Source organism: Pantherophis guttatus, chromosome 1 (genome assembly GCF_059756535.1).
Source record: "Pantherophis guttatus breed Tessera chromosome 1, ASM5975653v1, whole genome shotgun sequence".
Taxonomy (NCBI): Eukaryota; Metazoa; Chordata; class Lepidosauria; order Squamata; family Colubridae; genus Pantherophis; species Pantherophis guttatus.
In genome coordinates this window covers 247,123,505-247,148,129 of record NC_142063.1, presented here as the reverse complement: position 1 = coordinate 247,148,129, position 24,625 = coordinate 247,123,505, and the positions used below count along the sequence as shown (strand labels likewise).

Sequence of the window (24,625 nt, the reverse complement as noted above, 5' to 3'; positions counted from 1 at the left end):
CAGTTCCCCACCATCCCTGCAATCACATGACCACACTTCAAGAGGCTCTTAGCAACTTGGCCATATTTATGGCCACTTATAACATCCTCTGGTCATGTGACTGTTCTCAGGAAAATCATACTATAATAAACAATGGATTCACTTAACTCCGTGTTTGCCACATTTAACTTGTTAACTGCCACATTTGCTTTAACAATTGCCACAAAAAAACTAAAAATTACATGATTTTTTTACAACCATCATGATATACAACTGTAATGGGCACATTCCATTACAGTCTTAAGACAAGAACTACTGTAATGAACATTTTAATCTAGTTTGTGCATTTCTGGTCCTGGTGATTACTATATTTTGAATTAAGTTCATACAAAATACTGAACTAGATTACCCAACCACATTTTATCTTAGTCCAACATGTCTGCACTAGAAAATGAGCTAATGAAGCCATAGACAAACTTGTGGGAATGAAGTTAGCTGCTTCATAGACTATGCAAATTCAGTGATTAACCAAAGTTAAAAGGCAGAAATTCAATCCCTGAAATTTCCTCAGATGGGAAAGCAATACTGGAGAAAGAATATCAGATTTTTTTAAATGTTTTAAATCAGTATAGCAGAGCATTACCAGAGCAAAGTCATAAATAATATTTACACATTTTTCTGTTATCCAAGAAATTTACTTCAGAGGGTAAATAATCAGGTCCCTGTCAATTATATATGGTTCCATTATCAACTGGTGGCAAGATCTAAAAATAAGGACCTACCAATGTATACTATCTTTAATAAACCAATGCTTTTTGCAATGCTACTGTATTTTTAAAATCATGCTTATAGTCGTTCTTTCGTCACCCCTATAAATCTCATAACTGTCTCCATCTAGTATGCCTCACAGCTGATGAATGGGTAGGAAAATGTGCCTTGAGATGGATGGAGTGGTGGGTCAATGGTGAATTTATTTGTGGAACACCCTCACCAACCTCGTTCTGTCTCATTGAGTTTTGTTTCCTACTTGATGTGCTGTTTTGCTCTTTAAAAAAACACCTCTCTTGAAGTCCTTAATTACTGACTTCAGATGGAGTCCAATTAAATGAAAATTTATGGATTCTGAAGTTATAATATTGTAGAGGCCAATTGCAAACCTGTGCATACCATAGTTCTGATTGGAATAGCCTGTAAGATTTGAAAATAGGAATTCATACATGAGGGCACAAAGCCAAGAGCTACACAGTCGAATGTAGACTAATCCAAGTTAAAATGTTATAGTTAGTAAAAAATAAGCAGTAGGACACATAAGAGTTTGCTCCTTACACTCTCCAAGATATGGCATATCTGTAAATTCAGCTTTGAAGATTTCATAAATTTTCATCTCTGAATAATAAACCAGTCTTTAAAATTAAAGATGGTAGTAAAAATTTCATGAAGCTTTACAACATTCTAAGATTGATTATACAGTATTACAATTTGAGATACTTTTAAAGATCTTTAATATCAGCTTTCATTCTTAATCATCATGCTTTTTCATTGAATAGAAACAGAGTTCTAGTTTGATTAACAAGAATAGCATTTCCAGTAGATTTAATCTTCTTGAATCACCCTGGCATTCAGCACATAGAGGGACTATTGAGAAAATACGGGTAACATCTGTTAATTTGTATCAAGGCTTTGTTGTTATAAACACAAAGCAGAATTATCTAAGTCAGGGTAGTAGCATTTTTACTATTTGCAGCAGCTTAGAAAGCAAACTTTTATTGAAGCATTATGATTTCTGGTACAGATATATCTTTGTACATTTTAATGTTCCATGTCTAACACCAGAGATAATTTTAAACACCAAACATATCCCCCTCCCATTTTGTTCAGCCTACTAATTCATGAAGATCCATTGAACTGCTTTATTTCTATCCAAGGCTTATGTAAAGTTCTGCATTTCCAGCATTACTTCAAGGAATCTGTAGTTGAACAGATCTCATGTCAAAGAGTGCTATTGACTTGGAGTACTCTTTATAAAAACATTTGAAAAATTGGCCCTTAAAAAGCAAAAGCACCATAAACTGCTAGGTGCTACACAGAAACAACATTTATTGATTTTGGTAGGAAAAAAATGTTCCAATTGCTTGATTTCCAAGCAAGTAGGTTTAATAACATAGAAACACTAAAAATGTTTCCTTTATAAATACAAAAGGAACAAAACACTCATAATCAAAAACAGCCAAGGATTAGAATGACACATCTATAAGATTTGCTGGTCTCAACAGCTGAAATCCCACAGCATTTGAGGTGACAGAACATGCTCTCTCAGGAACTTGCATTTAATATCCATGAAGCAATATCCATGTCTATTTTGTTACTATTGTACTACATATAAATGTTTTACATGACTGTATTTAGGCTCCTCATATTTGCTCACTGCAGCGAAATCACCCAATGCCTTCTACACCATGTAAAAAAGAACTGCATATTAATTAGGAAGAAACACAGATGAAGTCACAATATTGCTAAATTTAGCTTAAACATCACATGCATTGTTGTCACAGGACATTACAGAGTGGAAGGGCCTGTGTTTGAATTAATATAAAGTTAACATTTGAGCCAGCATATTTCACAGTAAGAAACGGCAGCTATTTTGTGCAGTAGTTTGAAATCACATTTCACCGTTTTCTACCAAATTTCTGTTAAAATTACCATAAAGCGCACCAATCTTCTAACCGATTAGGTTCCTAGATGCCAAAACTGCATCTGAACTCTGAAAAGCCTGGAATCAACTGTGTCCTTAATTGTCAAAATTTTGTTTATATATTTAAAACAGATGTCCAACGACTGCCACCAACTGCTATGGGTTGCCTTTAAACAAAGGACATGGAGCAAGAATGGATTTGCCAAAAATTACACAACTGTCAAAACATGTTGACAACTAAACAAATACATTTTCACCCATAGGTGAAAAGGTAATGTGCTAACCACAGCAAATTGCCACTTCAATTCATTGTAGAATTGTATGCAGATCCAATGTGATAAAAATTGTTCGATATTTTTAAAGTGAAAATATCCCATTAAGCATAACCAGTTTTGTTCTACCGGTATCAGTTTCAACATCTTAAACTGTGATTATTAATCTGTTATTCAGTTGTTGCAAAAATGTGCCAATTAGAAACCACACATTCAATAATTATTTTAAAATTTGTTACAGCATACAAATGAAAAAAAATTTGCCAACTAAGTCTTTTAGTTAAGTAAGTCTAGGGGAAATTCTAATGAGGACGAAATCCTTGTCTGTGGGGAATTTTTGGTGATACTTGGAGAAAAACTATGTTGCATGTAAACCTATTTGAGTTGTTTTTATAAATGCTGTAGAGTCTCATACAGTAAAATGTTTCTACATGCGCTTCAGTTTCACAGCAAAAGTGAAATAGAATATCTAAACACAGAAGAGAGTGTTCATGCAATATATCTAAAACTCTGTTATAATAATGCATACAATTGAAAATTATACTATGATTACATCTAGGGCTTTCTGCAACTACGAGGTGGATATGAAAAATATGGCCCCTTGTATCATTTACTAGAAAGCAACCACCACCACCTCTATTGGGTATATTTTTGCGTTTTTTCTTCTTCATTCCTCCTAATCAACTTTGCTGCTTATTCTTGGCAAAACTGGTAAAAACGAAGTTGTAGTCATTAAACTGGGCAATCTGGCGATCAAGACGCTTAAAACCTTCAATCTTCTGGGCTGAAGAAAACACGGTGCGACATTTTGAGCTCTAGAAGAAAGGAAAAGTAATAAAATCTTGGAGAAAACTAATCAAACATTTAAAATCAGCTTTGGAATATTACAATGTGTAGAAATAACTATCTTCAACTATACAACAGTGTGTGCTCTGGCGCTTTAAGCATTACTATGGCATGTACTGTCCTGTATAAGAACTCAGTTTCTGAGCTGAGTGACAAGAACCACAGCTGGTAGGTATAATTATTTGGAAGAGAACAAGAGAATGAATGTATGGGAATAAGTTTAGAAATGTTTCACAATAATTTCGAGATTGATAAGATTATGTAGAACAAAAAATAGAATAGCAAATAAAATTAATTTGAAAGGATATGTTATTTCCACAATGGTGATAGATGAAAAGAATAATTTAAAAATGAAATTAACATAGATTTAACAATTAAACTCAGGAATTTTAGAAACCAGGAAAACCAGTACAAAATAATGTATCTGAGGGAACTCAATAAGAATTGCGCATGTCTCCTGGCTTCCCAAAACCACAGAATAGATCTGTTAGAAAATATGTACAAGAAAGACAGAACAACCAGATTAATAAACAAGTAGAATATAAGGATATATGCACTTGGCTACTTATTAAATTTATATGCAGCAATCTTCTGGATATGTAAAACTGAAATGATCCCTTTCACAAATCAATTGCATAAAGAAGATCAGCAAGTTATGGTTTTACAAGAATTATTCAAAATCAGAAAATTACATTAAGTAACTTTAAAATTAGCAAATTTTACATCAGAATACAGTGATTATGCAGCTATTGTTGATTTCTGAGAAATTGGTTATGGTGGAAGCAACTGTAGGTACTGCCCCACAGAATAGCTCTATTTCCATAAATCATCTATCTTAAGGATATGTATAATAATTGAGAATGCATATGCCTCAAATTTACATCTCTGAATGTCTAGTGGTTGCATAACATTTACTACATATAAATTTATAAGGATTGCATTAAATGAGGTAGCTATAGCCATAGAAATGTATGCCAATTAAGTCTGTTATGATGAAATTCAACTACTTTCCCTTAATTGATAAAGATGTTAAGTCAATTGGAGGATGGGTGATTCCCTTTATTACAGATTCAGTTACTGTTATTTGTTTACTTCTGTATAGATGGGGACTGGTTATGATTTCTACTCCCAAACTAAACAAACACTCAATTCAATTATGTAACTTAGGAGTTTTTTAAAAACATATCTAAAAGATCTGTACCATGTTCCCAAAGTAAAAGATATTTACCTGATTAACAAAGAGAGTTGTCACAAATTTTCCTGGCTTAAAAATGTCTATGACCTTCCTAATTAGGTCATCGTAGGATGTCTGACTTATGTTTGTTTCAAAACTAACATATGAGAACTCTGGTTCTGGAGTGATGTGAATAGTCCAGTAAGTTCCCTGGAGAGGAGCAAAATAAATAACCTATGTTAGTATTTTTAATGTAGTTACATTGTTTCTGAAAATACTTAATGGAATTTAGAAAAAAATATCAAACTCACTTCTGTTTTCATCCCATTCATTGAATACCCACAAGGATTGAACATTGTAGCATCAATGACAGAACCTGGTATCAGGTCACGAATTCCACTCACCTATAAAATAAAGAAGATTCATACTAATGAATATTTCAGAAGATTCATGTTATGTCTACCACAGTTATTTTTCATTCAAATCATTAAACTTTTCTTCTCTCAGATAATGAGCTCCCATCTGAGACCCACATTATTGTTCTTTCACAGTCCTGAAGATCTGGCTCTTTATTAAGGTGATTGAAGCCCCTTCTGAATAATGTGCCTATTTTGTTGTTGTTGTTATTGCTCAATTTTACCATCTTTTGCTCCTTTTTAAAAAATGTTATTTGGTTTTATTGTTACTCTTTGTTTTTGTTAGAGGTATTTCATTATTAAATATTTAATGAAACATTAAACATTGTTCCAGCTAATATTCTGAGAAGTGTTAAACACTGTTTTCCCTTTAGGTATTTTGTTAATTTTGAATTGCGTAAGTGAAATGAAAGAGAAAGAAGCTTAAGAAAAAGTAAATGTAGTTGTTAAATAACTTCCAACCAAGGTCTCTTCTATATTTATAGATGTAACTCTTGTCAAAGCAAAACAATAGTAATTAAAGGTGCATCTGAGATGAAGGCTTAATTGCCCCACAGCTACAGCTTTAGAATAGTTAGAATTCTTGTATAGATAATTTAATGCTGCTTCTGTATTTTACCGGAAGATTTTTTAAAAATCAAACTCAACTAGAAACTAATGCTTAAAAAAAATACCAGTTTTGATAGTGTAAAGCTGAAATAAGAGCACTGCTTAGTTAGAAGATTGGAGTCATTCACTGCTTTAATTCAACAGATTTATTTATTTGTTAGGTTAAACTATGACTTAGAGAATAGTTTGGTGTAATGATTAAAGGATCAGAGTAAAAACTGATAGTCTGGGAATTCTAGTCCCACCTTTGGCAGAAAGCTAGCTGGGTGGCTAGGACAGGCAGTCTTTCATAGAAAGAGAAGGAATGGAAAACCCCTTCCAAAATTTTACAAAGAAAAAATGTCTAGGCAATTGCCAGGAGTCAACATTGACTTGAAGTAACCCTCCTCTCACAAAAAAACCTCATATAATTATGTTTTAGTCCATGAATTATAGTCAAGAAAATATTTTAGCATGCTAAAAGAACCTGTAATTTGGAATACATTCAAATTTGGACTATGTAATTATCTTTATGGAGCTGAGGGGCAGATGGTACAGGTAGTCCTCAATTTATGACAAATGAGTTCAAAATTTCTGCTGATAAATGAGACAGTTGTTAAGTGAGTTTTGCCTTATTTTATGATCTTTCTTGCTGCAATTATTAAATGAATCACTGCAGTTGTTAAGTTAGTAACAAAGTTGTTAAGTGAAACTGGCTTCCCCATTGACTTTGCTTGTCAGGTCGCAAAAGATAATTACATTAAGAGCCTTGATAGTACAGGGGTTTAGTGCACCCTGTAATTAACACAGCTGCCTGCAATTTCTGCTGGTTCGAATCTCTCCAAGGCTCAAGGTTGACTCAGCCTTCCATCCTTTCTAAGGTAGGTGAAATGAGGACCCAGTTTGTGGGGGCAATAAGCTGACTTTGTATAAAACATACAAAAGAATGAAGGCTATTGCTTAACGCATTGTAAGCCGCCCTGAGTCTCCGGAGAAGGGCGGCATATAAATCAAATTAAAAAAAAACAAAAAACATGACTCTGGAACACTGCAACCACCATAAATGTGAACCAGTTGCCAACTATCCTAATTTTGATCACGTGATCATGGAAATGCTGCAACGGTCATAAATGTGAAAAATGGTCATAAGTAACTTTTGTCAGTGCTGTTGAACTTCAAATGGTCACTAAACAAATGGTTGTAATTCAAGGACTATCTGTTATCAACTTTCCAAAGGATTTTGTTTATTTATCAAATTTATATGGCTAGCCATCTCACAAGAAGTTACATGGATGGTATACCACAACAAAGATATAAAACAATAAACATGTCAAAAAAGTCATTATTAAAAATATATGGTATACAAAGATTAGATTAGAAAGGGATCCACCTCAAGATGATCTTGAACCTATACACAGGACTTGTTAGAAACGCCACAATGAACAAAGAAAATAGAGGACAAATCAGAAGAAGCAGAACAAAAAATGGAAGAAATAAACCAAAGATTGATACAAGCAAATAAAAATCTGGGGGATACAGTTGTAGTTTTAGAAATGGAAAAAGTAGCACACTTTTTAAGAACCAGAACATATATGAAGATAAAGAAGATCTCCCGGAATTGATTATAGAGTTGTTACGGGTGCCCTAGACATAGGGAAACAAGAGATGAGGGCGGCGGGGCGGAAAGATAGATTAAATATTTAGAATAAATTCAAGCTATGCAAAGAGACACAAGGTCACTAGGGAGGTACATGTGAGATTTGTGAAAAAAATCAATGAGAGATGAAATATTGAGAAAAATAAGAGATGATCCATTTTAATATAGAGGAAAAGAGATTGTGGTTCTGAAACAGATCTCTAGGAGGGTAAGAGATTCACAGAAGCAATACAAATTTTTGACTATTAAATTAATTGAAAGAGAAATAAATTTTAGATGGCTGATCCCAGAGGGAATTTTAATAAATTGGGATGGTAAAAGATAGAGACTGGATTCTGTAAGGCAACAGAATTTTATGATAGTTACATAGCCTTGTCTGGGGAAAAAGACGCAAAAGAAAAAGTAGAATATAAAAGACAGGAGGAACTAACAGTAGAAGAGAGAAATCTACAATGAGAAGAAGGAGAAACAGAAAAGGCAGATCAAGAAGGAGCAAGGGTAAAGGAACAGAAACAGGCAAGAACAACTAGGAAAATAAAACCTATATATACCAGTAAGTAAAGAAGGTGGAGAAGGAAAGTGGAATGCTGTCAATGAACATAAACGGATTGAACTCCCCCTTAAAAAGGAATTTTTTTTGCACAATTACAAAAATTGAAAATAGGTATAATTTGCCTTCAAGAAACCCACATTAAAAAATAGCATTATAATATCCAAAAATTGGGAAATTATATTTTTTATCACCATACCAAAATAAAAGAACACAGAATATTTTCAAACCTGGGACTTGTTTTGTTAATGGCTGGATAAAAGAGGTAGAAATTAGGAACTTAATAAGTATTACTATGTAAACGAATTGACATTAAACACATATTGTATGTAAAGAGAAAAAACACCACCCAACCACACCCACACCCACCCCGCCTGAAAATGAATGGCTGTTCGGACAAAAAGCTCTAATATTCACTGAATTAATCTAATCTATTTTAATTACCATAATTCAAGACTTACACGAGTGACATCATTTGCAGTAACACCATCTTTCATGTAGAACTGGTCCATAACTGCTGGATCAAGCTCGCTCATCAGAATTTCCAATGTTTGATCTGGCTGATTGATTACTCGACTCTCTGGGACATCCAGAGTGTACAGGTACCTGTTTTAAAAAATGCATTTCAGAAAAAAATATTCTAAACTGGTATAAAAAGATTTATACTGCTTCAAATGTTACACTGATAGAAGCAAACTTACCAGCAGTCAGAATTCATACGGCCCATGCAGTATGCTGCTCCATCTGTGGCAGATAAAATGAAAAGTGGTCTTATAAAAAGAACTCTTTCCATTATATTCCTGGATTAAATCTGACTATATGAACAGACAGATCTATACAACATTCTGTAACTCATAAAGAAATCATGGAACACTGTACCAATAAATGCTTTTAATGAATTATTTTCTGGCTTTAGGTATTTACTATTACATCTTTTTTGTCAAGAATTTTTTTCTAATTATTTACTACTGCAGTATATAGTGGTTAAGCCACCAGGCTAGAAACAAGGAGATTTGTGAGTTCTAGTCCTGCCTTAGGCATGAAAGCTGGCTGGCTAACTTTGGGCTAGTCATTTTCTCTCAGCCATTTTGTCAGGATGGGTGACAAGCTGGTCAGTTATTTCCTCTTGTAACCAGTGGATCAACACTTGATTGATAAGGAAGAGAAGAGAAGAGAAGAGAAGAGAAGAGAAGAGAAGAGAAGAGAACCCTGCACTTGGGGAAAAAACACTAGGAAGAAGAAGAAAAAGAAAAGTATATTGTGAAGAAAAAAAATATATAGCTATACCATACTTATTGGTATTAAAGTAATTTACTATATTATAGAAAGTAGCAAATAGTTTCTTTTTAGAGGTGTGCAGTATTTTCTTCCAAAGCAGGAAATGTACTTTGGGTCTGATGTGGGTATACTTACTCAGCCTCTCAGTGGTTCCTTAAAGAAGTTACACCTTTCCTTGAGTAAACAGCTTCTTTAAGGAACCAACAGGTACACAGCATGTTCATCTTGGATCCAAAGCACCTTTTGCCACTTCAGATCAAAATAATGTACATCTCTATTTTTTACCTGTACAATCATTTTCTATACTACTAAGTAGAAAAATCTACAGTATTTCAACAAAATGCATGCTCCACAAATATTAGCATATAAATCTATTACATATATCATGCCAAAAGCAAGGTCTGTGTATTAAATTAGGCTTCAGTTACAAATGGCATTTTCATTCTTACTATCATAAACTGATAGTAAACAACACTGCATCTATGTTGCACATGTAAAAATCTTCATGGGTAATTGTTTTGAAAAAGTTAAATAAAATAAAATGTTGCTGACAGAGCAACTTTCTGCTTTATTATTTTTATTATATCTTTCAGTCAGATTAGCCATGAAATCATGACTAATTTGAACAGTCTCCTATGCATAAACATTCTGAGTAGCCAGATTTTACTTATAAATTGAAGAGAAAATTCAATTTACTTGTAAATTGAAGAGATTATAATACATTTATACTTATTGAAGAGGTAATATTGAAGAGATATTAATACATTTACTTACTTGGAAATATTTCATTAAGGAACTCTACTTCTTCCTGGAAATTCCTATGTGGGTACTCTTGGTGGGAAGGCTTCATGAAATTTTTACGTGAATAGAAGAAGCTCTGAGGGGAACCAAGATTTCAAATAAAGTAAGTATGTTTTCTTCAATTGCATGCTTATATAAAAGGAAATTATCTACTGTACAAGGTTTTACCACTGTATACATATATAGACATGCATCTATACTTAAATAAATGAATGAATGCAGTAATCACTTAGAAATTCATAAACAATATAATTTGCTACATAAAAGATACCAAGGTGGAGTATAAACATTAAAAAGTGGCATCTTTAGAATAACATTTATTTTCAACTGGACCAATTTTTCAACTACCATACTTTTCGGAGTATAAGATGCACTCCCCCCACCCCACCCCCCAAAAAAAGAGGTTGGAAATGTTGGTGCGTCTTATACATCGAATACAGCCATTTTTGGCTTCCTGAAGCCCCGGCCCATGCATCCCATTTTTACGAAAAACGGGGCACACAGAGGGTTTGGGAAGCCTGCAGAGTGCTCCTGGGGGCTGGGGAGGGCAAAAACTTTTTTTTTCTTGCTTACCTCTTTGAAAACTTGGTGCGTCTTATACACCCGTGCGTTTTATAGTCCAAAAAATATGATATATACTATTTTTATTTTTTAACGAATTTATGCTTTAAGATTACCTGAAGTCTCACATATTACTCCCCATCCCCAATATTCCTGTTATTGCAAATGAAGAAGCAAGAGAGACAAAAACACAAGCTCTGCTTGGTACATCAGTGTGGTTTATATTTACTTAAAACCAGAGAATGGGATGGTTATGCATACTTGTACAGTAAATAACTCTGAAATAGCAATAGCTTTTATATTTTCTTTCTTCAAATAAGGATAATCTATTTTGTTATTATAAAGCTTCAAAATGATTGGTTCGTGACATATTTGTATAATGAAGAACAGAACTGATATTTAAGAACACAATGAATATATATTATTAGCATTTTGTCAAGTGCATTTTTTTATTCAGGAAGTACTTAAGAGTATGATTGGATATGAACAATGTTCTTGAAGCATTTGCTTGCAGTTTCAGCAGGAGTATAGAAAAGGAGAATCAAGAACTTTAATAAAATATATGCCAATTAGCTTAAAGGAGTACTCTTAGATCTTTCCTTCTCCTGACCATTTTGCAAGCCTCATACTGAAGCCTCCAATAGCATATGTTGAATATCCCCCACCTTAAGCTGGCATCATTTAAAGCCAGCCTATTTGAGGCAGTATCCTTATTTCATCTTTACTATGAATATGGATTATCTGATTTAAGTCTGGCTGCCACTTAGAAGTTGGTATCTTATCTCTTACAGGTATGGCATTTTTATTCAGCATCTTCAAGAAAATGTTATTTTCTCCTCCTGCTGCCCCCAATTTAAGTCAAACAAAAAATCTGAATATATCCACTCCATCTTTATGAAGATGAGCTATCTCATACAACCTCTGATAGCCATATTAGTTAAAAGCCATACTGTGGAGGGGTGCATTTTATAAGTCAGAAGTGGGGTAAAATAAGTTTAAAAACTTTCAAAAAAATATTGGGCAAATTGGTCATTTGTCACCAATAAAATTATTAGCAATACTGATCAATGATTTTGTACTGTATGTCATCCTAAAAGCAGGAATCTTTGCGGGCTTTGTGTTGAGACACTTGCCAATCCAAGATCCCAGAAGCACTGATACTTTCACTGAAAAGTGTTTAAATGTATTTCTGCATAACCTCTTGACAATGAAGTTTGCATCTTCAGCAACCTTAAGATGATCATTCATGAGTGGCAGAGCACTACAAGAGTGAAGACAAGATAATATGTAGTGCAAGAAAGACCAAGTATGAATGAGATATGAAAATCCCAGAAATATTATTAGGGGAATTAATCTGAAAAACATTTCTTATATATTGTACAATAATAAATTACTATTAGATGCTCAGCATTTACTACTGATATATTTTGTAAATATATACCAAAAAATAAGTCAATATACTATTTAATATATAATTGATAGTTAACAACTTTGAAGATGTCTCAGAATTTTTTTTCTTTTCTTACCTGAATTGAGTCAAACCCACAGTACTCTCTAGCAAGCTCTAATAGGGGAACCAGTGCCTGCAGTAAGAGGGTGGTACCACATGTCTTCAAAATGAAACGTCTCTTGGAGACAAACATGCTACTCTCACTGAAAAATACAAAATATAATTAATATATTTCATATCTGAATGGATTTTAGAAATTCCAAATGATAGATTTGTATAAATCTTTATATAAAGGGTGCAACATGAAACATTGATTTCCTTTTTTTCTAGAGTAAGAACTTTCTGCAGGCTTTGATGCTTTCATCAAAATAACAAAAGTAGCACAGTGCTGTTGTGATACAAACTGCCTGATTTTAGATATGCAAAATGCAGGCAACACATAAAAAAGATCCAACTTGCATTATGCTACAATGATACTGCTTTCATCATTTGTCCCTTTTGACTCTTCCACACCCACATGGGCAACTCTGTTTAGACTCTTATCTAATCCTGAGGTAAGGAAATGTGTCATAGTGCATTAAAGCAGATTTCAAAATACAGGTATTGAAGTAAATATTAGAATCAGAATGGTGATTAATGGTTAAACCAAGTTTGAATCCTTATTTATCCATAGAACTCTTTGGATAACTTAGGCTATTAATTAATTCAACTGAACCTATTTGATAACAGAGTTACTGAGATAACATTAAGGAGAACCCCATGTAATCCACTTTGAACTCTTTGGAGAAACAGTAGGTTATAACACAATAAATATAAGGACATCCTTTCATAGATATAGCTGATTTTGAAATATACTTCTATAATAACAGGTATTGTGGACAAAGCACTACATCATGTTAACCAAAATAAAATTTAAAAAAGAGACATAAACAAAGAGAAAAAATGATTGAGATATGGGAAAGCTAGTACCCCTAACTTGTTCTTCAATTTGAAATTACTTCCCTAAGGTGGCACTTCCTACAGGTCTTAAAATTCCCCTTTAATATGTTAGAATTCCTTCTTTTAAGAATATCTCACACAATTACACTAAAATGTTACTTGTTATGCTAACAATTTTGCTTATTCTGCAATAAAGATATGATAATGATGATATTAGCTGAACAGCTAATATCTTCTGGAGGTGCTGTAACAAACAAACACTGCATTACTCAGTTTTCATTTCAAGAGGCAATTAGACTTTCTGGTTTTTCTTTGAAGACGTTTCACTTCTCATCCAAGAAGCTTCTTCAGCTCTCACTGGATAGTGGGGAATGGAAGGATTTCTAGTCCTTGCAGACAGCTGGTCATTTGCATTCTTTTAGAGAGTTGTTGAGGCCACCTGGAGGTTTAACTGTGTCAACAGGGTCACCTAAGCGGTGCAAATGAGTGTGGAGCCTTCTTGGAACTGTTGAAAGGATTGTATTGTAGACTGGAGATAGAATATGTTGTATCCCTCCCCCTCTGTTGAGAGGGCTGTTCAATTTTGACATAAATGGTCTCTTTGACCCATCTTTCAAACCAGCAGTCCTCTCTGTCCAAAATGTGGACTTTGCAGCCTTCAAAAGAGTGGCTTTTGTGTTTTAAATGCAGATGGACTGAGCTGAAGAAGCTTCTGGGATGAGAAGCGAAATGTCTTCCAAGAAAAACCAGAAACTCCAGTTGCCTGTTGAAAAAGCACCTTTGGAACAACCATGATCTAGTTGATTGAGAATCTCCATAGACATTTCATTGTATCTAGTATTACAACAAATAATAAACTGATTTCAACCTTAAGTTCTGTAATTCTATCACATTCTTAACCAGCTTAACTATCAGCATATAAGCATAGTATCAATTATTGATCAAGGTGCTGTGGATAATTAAATAGCAACGTTTAACAATAAATTCCTCTTGCTGCATTTTATCTAGTTCTGGTATCTTTCACTTCTTTCTCATGCAATTGTTTATGGAAACATCCAATTTACTTCATTGCTAGAATACATGATTGTTTTCATCACATGCTACAAGAATCGCTGACAAACTTCAAACTGCATGAATATTTAAAACATCCGAACAATACAACACAAGTTCCAAGAAATCGAGATGTGGGTATGTTGCACTTACAGTGATGTTAGTATTCTTTCAAAATATTTAATAGTAGTACGATATATTAGCATTTAATCTTAATTTTAAAATGAATATTTAATACTGATTATAATTTAAATACAAATGTTAATTTGATATATTAATATTTTAACAAAGCCTTGACATAGAAAACTATTATAATAATGTTGAAATGAAAGTCTTTTTTGACATCAGATGCAGTTTGAAAAAATGATCATTAAGTATTTGTCCACAAGCTATTATAAATGGGGTGCTTTTAGGAATTCCCCCTCCCCATTGTGAAAAGTATTTACCATATTACGTACAATATAATCAACAGTTAAGGAAGCACTTTTTTCTGAACTTTGACCTATATTATAATGGAATCTAATGAAGTGATTGTATCTATGTGATAGGACTACTTCCTATAACATGGAGAAGAATATTTCCTATTACAAATGTCTATGGAGATTCTCAGTCATGGTTATCCCAAAAGTGCTTTTCAAAAAGCAACTGGACTTTTTTTTGTTTTTTTTCCCTTGAAAATGTTTTGCTTTTCATTCAAGAAGTTTCTTCAGTTCCTTGAAGAGAACTGAAAAATTCCTTAGATGAGAAGCAAAATGTTTTCAAGGAAAAACCCCCAAAAGCCCAGTTGCCTTTTGAAAAGCACATTTGAGATAACCATGACTTGGATGATTGAGAATCTCCATAGACATTTGTTTCTACTACAGTTTGATAATGAAAATTCATTCTCAATCCCATTTTCAAAAACAAGAACACAGAACGACTTTTCTTTCTGCCAAATAGGTAAGCCTCCAATAGTGGAATAGTTTCAAAAGGGCGTATTCTGTAGCTCTTACTTGTCAGACAAGTTTCTAACAACAAAAAAGCAATTTCTGAAATAGTCCAGTCCTAAGCCATATAGAATTTGAAAACTCAGGGCAAATCTCTTAAAATATACTGCTAACTAGCACAGAACTTTCACTGTCACCAAACTTCCCCAGAACAGGTTGAACCTGAGTCCTCAACAGGGTGGATAAAAATCAATGATTTTTTTTTAAAAAATAAAAAAAATCAGATTTTTTTTAAATTTAAATCAGATTTTTTTGATTTTTATCGAATTTATTTTAATAAAAAACTTTTGGGGTAAAAATCTATCGTAAGATAGTTTTCTATTTAAGATACATAAATAATTTAGTTTATTCAGCATGAAATGGAGCTTAGTTATGTAGCATGAGGCTGTATATTCTGCAACACTGGGACTATCGGTGAGTCAACAGTGGGTCAAAGGAGTAGCAGAGATGACAGTTGCTCTTTAAAAATTATGATTTAAATCGAGTTGATTTAAATCAAGCCTTTTTATTAGTGATTTAAATCATGATTTAAATTGTGATTTAAATCATCAACTCGATTTAAATCAAATCCACCCTGGTCCTCAAGGACTGGAGAATTGAATCCAATGACTCAACTCAAATTATCATGTAGATTTTGTGGGACAAAATGAAAAGCTGTGGGACATTGTACACTGTATATTGGTTAGTAGTTCCCCAGCACCACATTACAATCAAAACATTGAGATAAAGTCAGTGTTAAATGTTACTAGAAGTTGCACAGAAATCTCGGTAAAGTACTCAGGCCATATTTCCCCAGTCCAATAACCTATATGGGTCATCCTTTAAGGCAACAATCTTAACCTCTGTATATTCTTGCCAAAAGCTGTTTAAAAATGGGTGTGAACAATATTAACCAGATGCGTCAGAAGCTGCAGTGCTACTCCTTTTCAGCCACTTTCTCCATAAAACGAAAAATTTAGTTTCCTTAAAACTGCATAGCAAAGCATGCTATGATCTCTTCAATAATGTTCTTATAACTACCTGCTTGAGGCAGGGGAACACTTCCAATCAATATGGAAGTATTAACACAATGGGATCAATCACATCCTAGCCAGTTAGTCAGGAAGGGTAACTGAGCAACTGATATTCCTGAGTGCCATTGAAACTTCAAGCAGTCACTAAATGAATGGTTGTTAATATTTATGTAAAACTGTAATACATTAAAAACAAGACCATGCATTGTGTACAGGAATTTTATTTACTTACCTGAGTACATAAGCTTCCTGCTTGTCAGTTTTTGTCACACTTATGATCAAACAATGCACATTCTCCAGAAGTTTGTCCCACTCAAACCTGCCAAAAGGAATACAATAAAAGAAGTATTAAGTGAATTTCATAATTTTTTAAAATAAGAGGGTACTATGTACTATCACAAAAGGTCAATCTACATTTCAATATAAAAAAGGAACTTAACAGAATGTGCAAACTATTGTACAATATCTATAATTTAACTTAATCAAATAATATAATTATCAACCTCATTATTACTTATTAAAAAAAGTATATTTAAGAATGACATAAAAATATACCAACAATGACAACATGGTAGAAAGTCAGAAATTACTATTTGAATTTGTAAACTTATTTGAATTTTACGGATTCTTGACAATTTAAATTACCAACTTCTTGGAAACCATGTATTTCATGCTGAAATACTGCATATTTCTTATAAACCAAATTTAATGCCTAGTTTTGACCTTGTCCAATGCCCTCTGATACTAGTATTCAAGTGTCAAAGCTTTAGGCACTTGTAGTAAATCTAAACTATGTTATAGAGCTTGATGTCACCACCATAATTCATGACTTCAAAGGAGAAAAATGTATAGTTTATTTAAATTTGAAACTTATATAGTTGTTATATAGACTATAAAATATAAAGACATTACAGTATTCAGTTAATTACATATTACACTCTTGAATTTTGAATATTTGATCAAGTATATTGTGACATTGCACTAGTTAGATCATATTGCTCAAACTATCTGGACCAGTCACTTTCTCTGCTAACCCACCTAATAGGATTGTTGTTGTGGGGAAAATAGGAAGAGGAAAGGGTATTAGGTACTCCTTGAGTTATATATAAAAATAATGTGCTGCCTTGGGTTATTTATAAAATTAATAAAGGGATAAAAATACACAATCTGGAATAATTCTTATTTCCTCGGAATTAGGTGAAAAATCCCTTATATAATTCTCGTGAATACTTTCAAATCCTCAGCAACCATTCCATGCACATATGCCAAGCCTGTTACACTTCACAGCAAGCCAAATAATTCTGTCATTATCTTAAGATAGAACTGAGGATAAACTAAGTTGTCAGACAGAATACTAATCCTTTGACTGATTTTATAGGATTAAACCACAGAACACCTCTATACTTCCTAGTTGTTGTACAGAAGAAAGCAAGAGTTTTCTTATACCAAAGACCACAAACATATTGTTGCACAGGTCTGTATATTTCCTTCCTGTATTAAGCTAGCTTACCCTACTGCACAAACTAGAAAATGTATTTTGTTTAATATACCAAACAAATACATTGTGGCTTAATGTTCATCCTACTCTTCCAGATGGGTCATAGTTTGGCTGAACTGAATCACAGAATACTTTCATTATTTGGATTTGGTCTGTGCATGAAATGTTTTGCCCACCCTTATGCTCCCCCTTTAAATAATGACCAACTCATAGGAAATGGCAGCCCTATCTATAGTTTCTTGGCAGGAGCTACAGTACTGTTTAAAGGTCTATATAATTTTGGCTGACTCAATAGCTTCAGTCACTATAATCTTACAAGAGAGCTGTGTGTTTTCAAAACTGACTGCTGAAGCACATTCTTGCTTTGGCAGTTGTGTTTTGCAAAACAAGAAGATATCAGACTCCTTAAGTTTCCTCAGGAAACAATAGAGATAGGGATAACATCTAATTTCTCAGACTAGGCAATTTACAATCCATACCAGGCTCTTTAAAAAAAGGGGGACAATGTATTATGTGAAAATGACTGGATTAGTATCAAACTGCCAGAAATATGAAATCATAGCCATTTCACTGCTGCCAAGTCCAACAGTATTCATCACTTGCCATCCTGGAGAGCCATAGGTTCTCTAACTCTAGAATATATGGAAACATGTATACATTATGTGTTACCAAGATTGGATATATCTATCATGCATCTCTGAAAATTAGGACATCTGTTCATATTATGAGAGGGGTGTGTTATTCTTATGCTCAGTGGAAACAATTTTATGGTTGCAGCCTATTTCAAAAAAGAACTAATTCGCGACTGGCGTACATAGAACATTTTTGTTTTGACATATTTCTTGTCATGCACACATCAGAAACATTTCAGGATAATTTCAGCATGTCACATCTGCATGTGCCAAGTGCCATGAACCTTGGGCCAGCTACCAATTGATTTCTGGATATGACTTTATCTGCAGATCTTTTTCTGGCTTGGCATTTGGGTATCTAGAAGACTGATTACTCCAACCTGAACAGACCCATCTGACTAGATTATAAAGGGGAAACTGCTCTTACTCCCCACCCCGCTTAAAGAAGAGAACTAAAACCAAAGGTGTTGCTGTTTCGTAGTATGCCAGTCCTGTGGAACAATCTCCCAACGGATATCAAAATGGCTCCCTCCTTCATTGATTCAGGAGAATAGTGAAAGCAAAAATGTTAATCTCTGAGCTTGGTTATTTGCTTGCAGACATTTTATTACCCAACTAGTTAACATAATCAGAGCTCATGCTGGGTCAAAGGAAATTTTATTTCAAGCTAGCATTATGTTTGGATCAACATGTGTTTCAGAAGGTCTTCACACTACCAGAGTTTAATATCTTACTGTCAGCAGTGTTGGAGAGTAAATACTGCAAAATTCCACATGATGGAAAGCTTTGTCCTTATAAAGATGGAGTATTGAATTATAGAGTCACATTCTGCTTTACTGTAATTTTTACTAAGGCATTTGTAACGAGCTATTAAGGCATCTTCTTCGCCCATTTCCAGATTGGACAAATGAATTCTATGTACAGTATCTTTTGGCATATAACAAATTCCAGGGAAACTCTTGCTGTCAAAAAGTAGTATACAGAATTCATGTATTGATGACAGTAGTCTAAACACAAGTACAGACTTTTACTATATATGCTAGAGTGTATTTTACATTATATAATTTCTTTTATGTAATTTGGGTCTATAACCATCATAAATTTAAGTAATTCCTGTAGTAGCACTTGGGGTATTACTGAAACTATCTGTTGACATACTTCATGAATGATTGTTTATAGAGAAACATACAGTTGCCATCCATAGAAAAATAAATGGATAAATTCAGAGTAACTTTTAATAATTAAACATTTACCAGAATAATTGAATGGGCACACTGGTATTTAACATTCCACGCTGTATGGTCAAGATCATAGGTGATATGCATCAGTAATTTCTCAGCCTAATTTACCACATAAAAAAACAATTTCAAGGACAAATTTGGACAAGGGAAAAGCTTGTACCATGATATGAATATTGTAAGGAAAGAGAATAAAAACATAATTAGACATCCAGTCTAGGTACTTGTAACTATGCAGTTTCTTATATTTTGCTATTTATAGATTTTGCATTACAAAATGAACAGTACAAATCACAAACCAGTATGTAGTATCAAGTGAAACAACTGATTTAGTTAAAAATTGATCTGCATGAAATATATTAGAAAACCATTAAATCTGTAACAGATTAATTCAAACAATATAGAACTGTCATATAAAACTAAATTATGCTACTACATATTTGATATATATAGGCATAATGTAGTTTGATGTCAGAAATATACAAACCCAATTATTAGTTTACATTTTTGCACAGTAGGCAAATTGATTCATAATGCAACTCTTATCCAATGAGATTTGACATGGCCTTCCAAATTGACTTTTGTTTTCAGAAAAAATCTGAAGGTGCACTAATTATTGTGAGAGCATTCCACAAAGGTAATTTATTGGCAGACAAACTCCTGCAGTTCACTACTCTTTGCTAACAAAAATTACAAATGCATAAAGTTACATAAAGCTGAGAACAGATATAAATTTTTACATGTTTTTCTTCTTATCCAAACTATCCATTATTTCTTTGATGTTCTTAGCACATTAGCCGTACATTAGAAGAGAATGAGAATAAACATACACAGAAAGGGTACATTATTCCATTTACCTTTAATTATTCTCTGCTAAATGTAGCTCATTCAAACACGCATATAGACTAGGCATTGTAATTTTCAAATGTCTAAATTCTACTGAAGCAGATTCAAACTATTATTTTGTACGTGCAGTGCAAGTAAAATACTAGTACTATTAGTGTGCATTTAAGGCTGTAGAGAATGCAACCCTTCCCCCATGACTATTGAGGAGTTGGCGCCTCCTCCACATTCCTGAAATGCCCACTAGATGACAGTCCCAGACCCAACCCCTTAAAGTAACACTAAAAAGTAATGCTTGATCTCATTAACGGAGGAGCAGTTTTTTCATCTGGAGTTTGAGACTGAAGCCTATTTTTTTTTTTAAAAAAGGTTTCAAATTGAGTTAAACACAGGAGGGGCTTTTCTGTCTATCCCATTGCATTGCCTGAATTCCAGAAGGGCAAATAAATGCATACATAAAACCTCCCACTCCCAGCCACTGCTTACAGTCATGCTCTTGCTAACCCTTTAAGGGGCAAAACAAACAAACAAACCCTAAATTCTACAAAAAAAATCCTTGCCAGCTTCCTCAACAGCCTGCATGATTAGTATTTTTTTTTTTTTACTGTACTTGGAAGAGACCAGAAAAAGCAGAAGAAACTTATATGCTTCCTCGACACTTCGACAAAAGGCTTGCGGTCAAGAATCAGATAACTAAGCTGCAGCCAGTTTCAGAGAAAAAACCCGAATAGTCCCAGCCTCTTTACGAGGCTGCAAGCCAAGCACCCAATCCGCTCTTGAAGAACATGCTGGTGCAGAGATGTGTCCGTGGATGCCCTGCCCGCCCACTTGTGATGACCAACTTGTTAGGGTTCGTCGAGTTCTTATACCAACAAGCAATCAAGTCTACCCGTTCGGTTCATACCAAACCCTGCGAGAATCCCGGTGGCCCCCGACCTTCCCACGGGATCAAACACTCCCTTCCGCACAAGACAAGAACTTATGTTCACACTCCGTTGTTAAGGAGCGCAAAGCCAAATAAATAAGGGGACCCACTCGGGAAAGCCCGCCGTGCATTGGGAATGAATATATTCCCCGGCGGGGGGGAAAGGAAAGAGACGACCGGCAATCCCCGAGGCCTGCTTTAAATTTAAAAGGACAGCCACGGAAAGGTCACGTCCCGCCCTAGCAAGGTCACAACTCCGCCCTTCCCGACGTGAACTGCTCTTCTGTTTAAGTTTCCCTCAGAGCGCCGGCCTACGAGGGAACTTAAAAGGCCGGCCTGCCATCAGCCGCCGCACGCGGAGGCCGGGCCTGCATGCGCCAGGGGGGGGGGGGGACGTTAGCGGCCGTTACTTCAAGGGGCCGGCTCGCTCCCCCCCCCCCACTTGCCCGCCCCCAGCAAGGCCGTCCCGGTGAAAGTCCCTCCCCTCCCCTTCGGAGCGGGCGGGCCCCGACCCTCCCTCGCCTCGCGCAACATAACGCCGTCCTGAATGGAGCAGCCGCCATGCCCGCCCCTCTTCCCCGGCCATTAGCTTCGCTCGCTTCCCGCCCAGCGGTGCGGCGTGACGGCCGCTCTTCACCAGGGCATGCGCGCCACCGGCCGGGCATATTCCCCCACTCGCCCGGCTAACCCCCTCCGTGTTCTTCTAACCCTCCCGTTTCCCACCGTCTCTCCTGCCGGCTCCTAACTCACCTGGGAATGGTGCGGAGGTCGCCGGAGCCATTACTCTCGTGCGGCTCCTGCGGCGAGGGCTGTTGCCAGGCGAACCACACCTCCAGTAGCTTCTCAGTCCCTTCGAAGAAGTGTGCACCGTTCTCCTCCATCATGGTGAGACAACTCCGCAAAACCAACCACAGAAATTAAAACGACGCTCCCCGACCAAAATCTGCTGCTGTCGCCGCCGCCCTCCTCACCTACACCAGCTACAGCTGATAGGACTGTTGCTTCTAGGCAGGGCCGCGGCGCCTTCGTGGGGTCTCAGCCCGTCCCAAGCAGGTTTTACCTTGGATGGGGCAGTAATCTTATATTAAGTTATAAGATAAAATACATGTGTGTGTGTGTGTGTGTGTGCGCGCGCGCTCATATATAAAATATATATCAGCGAGCGGTTGCAGAAAGGGTGGCGGGTTGTTCAGGATCCTTTGGGGTAGGGGAAGGAGGGAAATGGAAGGCGAGAAGTGCGGAGTAGGCAAGCGTGCAGGCGATGCGGTGCGGTTCGGTTCCTTGTATTCCGTGTGTTCCCGTTACAGAGAAAAGCATTGAGCGAGCGCTAGCTAATGTCGCCGGCCATACTGTGGAAGCGAAGTGAGGGAAGCCACGCAGAGTTTTTATAACCGTACAGGTACAGGGGGTCTGCTGCTATTGGATGTCCGCTCGTTAGGCCCGCCCGTTTCCTTCGCTGATAGGGCATTCGAGCTGTCTGATAGGCACTAGGAGCTCGTCCCAGCTTGTTGGCTGTTCCAGCTCGTGCGGTCTCCACCGAGGTGCGCTGTAGATGGCCCCGGCTGGCACATGCGAGAGCTTGAAACAAGCGAGAAAATAATCGGCAGGGAGTAGTTATGTTATTCTTTTTTTTTTTTTAAAGCCAACACAAAAAGAACAACGAATGCATGTGTAAGGGTAACATAGTGCTCAAGAGATATGTTTCTGAAAGAAGCTATGGCGCTGGTTGAAATTTACTTTGAGAATTCCTAAAATCACGATTGTTGTTGGGGGGGGGGTTTCTGAAATTCAGCCACAGTGGATGAGTAAAGTAAGAGGTGTATGTGTTTGAGAAATAATTATTTCTAATAAATAAAGAGCGCAGGGGACATGTGTTAACTGATGAAAGAGTGTATTTGTATATAAAACTTCCTAGAGACTTCTGAGTAAAGAAACATTGAATCAGGCTGCATATGTCACTGAAAGGACTGCATAGGGAAGCTTAAGGTTTAAGAATTTCTTCTTTCTTTTTAAAACCAAAATATTTATTTCCTGTTAATTTTGCTTTTGAGGGTTTTTATAAAAAAGTTTACTTCTGCTTTTAAGATATTAAGTTTATGGTGACTAGTTTTATATTTTGTAAGACACTGAGCTGCTCTTACAATGAGGAATGAGGTAATAATAAAAAATAAACTGCTTAATTGAAAAGACTGCTTAAGAATTCTTCCGTCTTAACCAGATTAACTAGACAATCATACCAATGGTACTATCAAAACCACTACAATTCCATTAGCATTAAATAAATAGTCCTGTAGTTGATAATCTTGCTAAGATTTTAAATAGTCACGTAAAATCCCATTATGTATCCTTTGGTTATGCAATACATTTTATGTTTACTTGGAGAACAATCCTATAGCTGGAAGTGGTGCTTATTCCTTAATAAGTGTATTTAAGATTCCAGCCTGTATGCATTATTTGTATCTTTTTAGTCATAAATATCTAATCACTGAGTCTGTACGTAATTTGTAAAGTATCATTATAGGCAGGGGAATTCTTCAGTACCATGAGACAGAATCACACTTATGCAGCACAAGATGGAACATGAAACCGCCAAATATGTATACTCATACTAATAACAGTAAAGGTCTATAACATAGAAAAGCATGCAATATCTTGTTAAGAATTTCCATAGTAAAGCTATATAATGAGAATATGTTGAAAATATGTTGAAATAATTGTGTAAGAAAGATCTCTGGTCAAAATTAACTACAGTTAATCCACTATCAGAGACTTTTGTACTTCCTCCCACCAAGTAGATGCATGAGTCTATGCTGGGAAAATACTCTAAAGAGGCACAAATCTAAACAATTAACTTTTGTTTGTATGCTACAAATGTTATTAAATATTTTCGTGTTATTAAAAAATTGGGGAGACAAAGAAATAAACTTTAAACCAAAAATAAGAACTGAGGAATCTACCCTAATTAAGTTACTGCAAATTTATTGGGCTAATTCATGAAATTGAGCAGATACTTTCATAATGTAATTATTTCAAGAATTTCAAGAATTATAAAATCAATTACAGCTTAATCCCTTAAAAACATAATTGGATATCTTTACTGGAACAAAAAACATGATATAAAATGAGAAAATGTTCCAGTCAGTTGCAAAACACACTTCTACTTGAAACATCTTACATCCCACAATGATACCTTTAACACCATCAAACATCAACATCTGCCTATCCCATATCCTTGGG

The 24,625-nt window shown here is 35.3% G+C and overlaps 1 protein-coding gene across 3 annotated transcripts; it reads right to left on the bottom strand.

Moving 5' to 3' along the window:
• Window positions 1-1,464: 1,464 nt before the first annotated feature.
• Window positions 1,465-23,563, bottom strand: AMD1 (adenosylmethionine decarboxylase 1). Of its 3 annotated transcripts, none has more exons than XM_034409165.3 (9): window positions 22,139-23,563; window positions 16,485-16,571; window positions 12,341-12,467; window positions 10,227-10,329; window positions 8,876-8,918; window positions 8,636-8,780; window positions 5,275-5,367; window positions 5,018-5,173; window positions 1,465-3,758 (listed from the first exon to the last, which is right to left on the bottom strand). In XM_034409165.3, exons 1-9 carry the CDS (start codon window positions 22,270-22,272, stop codon window positions 3,624-3,626), a joined length of 1,023 nt encoding a protein of 340 aa, XP_034265056.1. In that variant the 5' UTR covers window positions 22,273-23,563; the 3' UTR covers window positions 1,465-3,623. The 3 variants fall into 3 exon arrangements, with proteins under 3 accessions (XP_034265056.1, XP_034265057.1, XP_087738765.1); XM_034409166.3 differs by lacking the exon at window positions 22,139-23,563 and adding an exon at window positions 20,478-21,735; XM_087882639.1 differs by lacking the exon at window positions 22,139-23,563 and adding an exon at window positions 19,636-19,717.
• Between the last annotated feature and the right edge of the window lie 1,062 nt (window positions 23,564-24,625).

Bases quoted from the DNA above. Each gene is read 5' to 3' on its own strand.
- AMD1 (XM_034409165.3), bottom strand. From the start codon at position 22,272: ATGATGGAGGAGAACGGTGCACACTTCTTCGAAGGGACTGAGAAGCTA. The intron at 8,919-10,226 runs GTAAGTAAATGT...TATCTGCCACAG, and splicing joins CCTTAATGAAATATTTCCAA to ATGGAGCAGCATACTGCATG. The intron at 5,368-8,635 runs GTAAGTCTTGAA...TTTATTTTATAG, and splicing joins CTGCAAATGATGTCACTCGT to GTGAGTGGAATTCGTGACCT.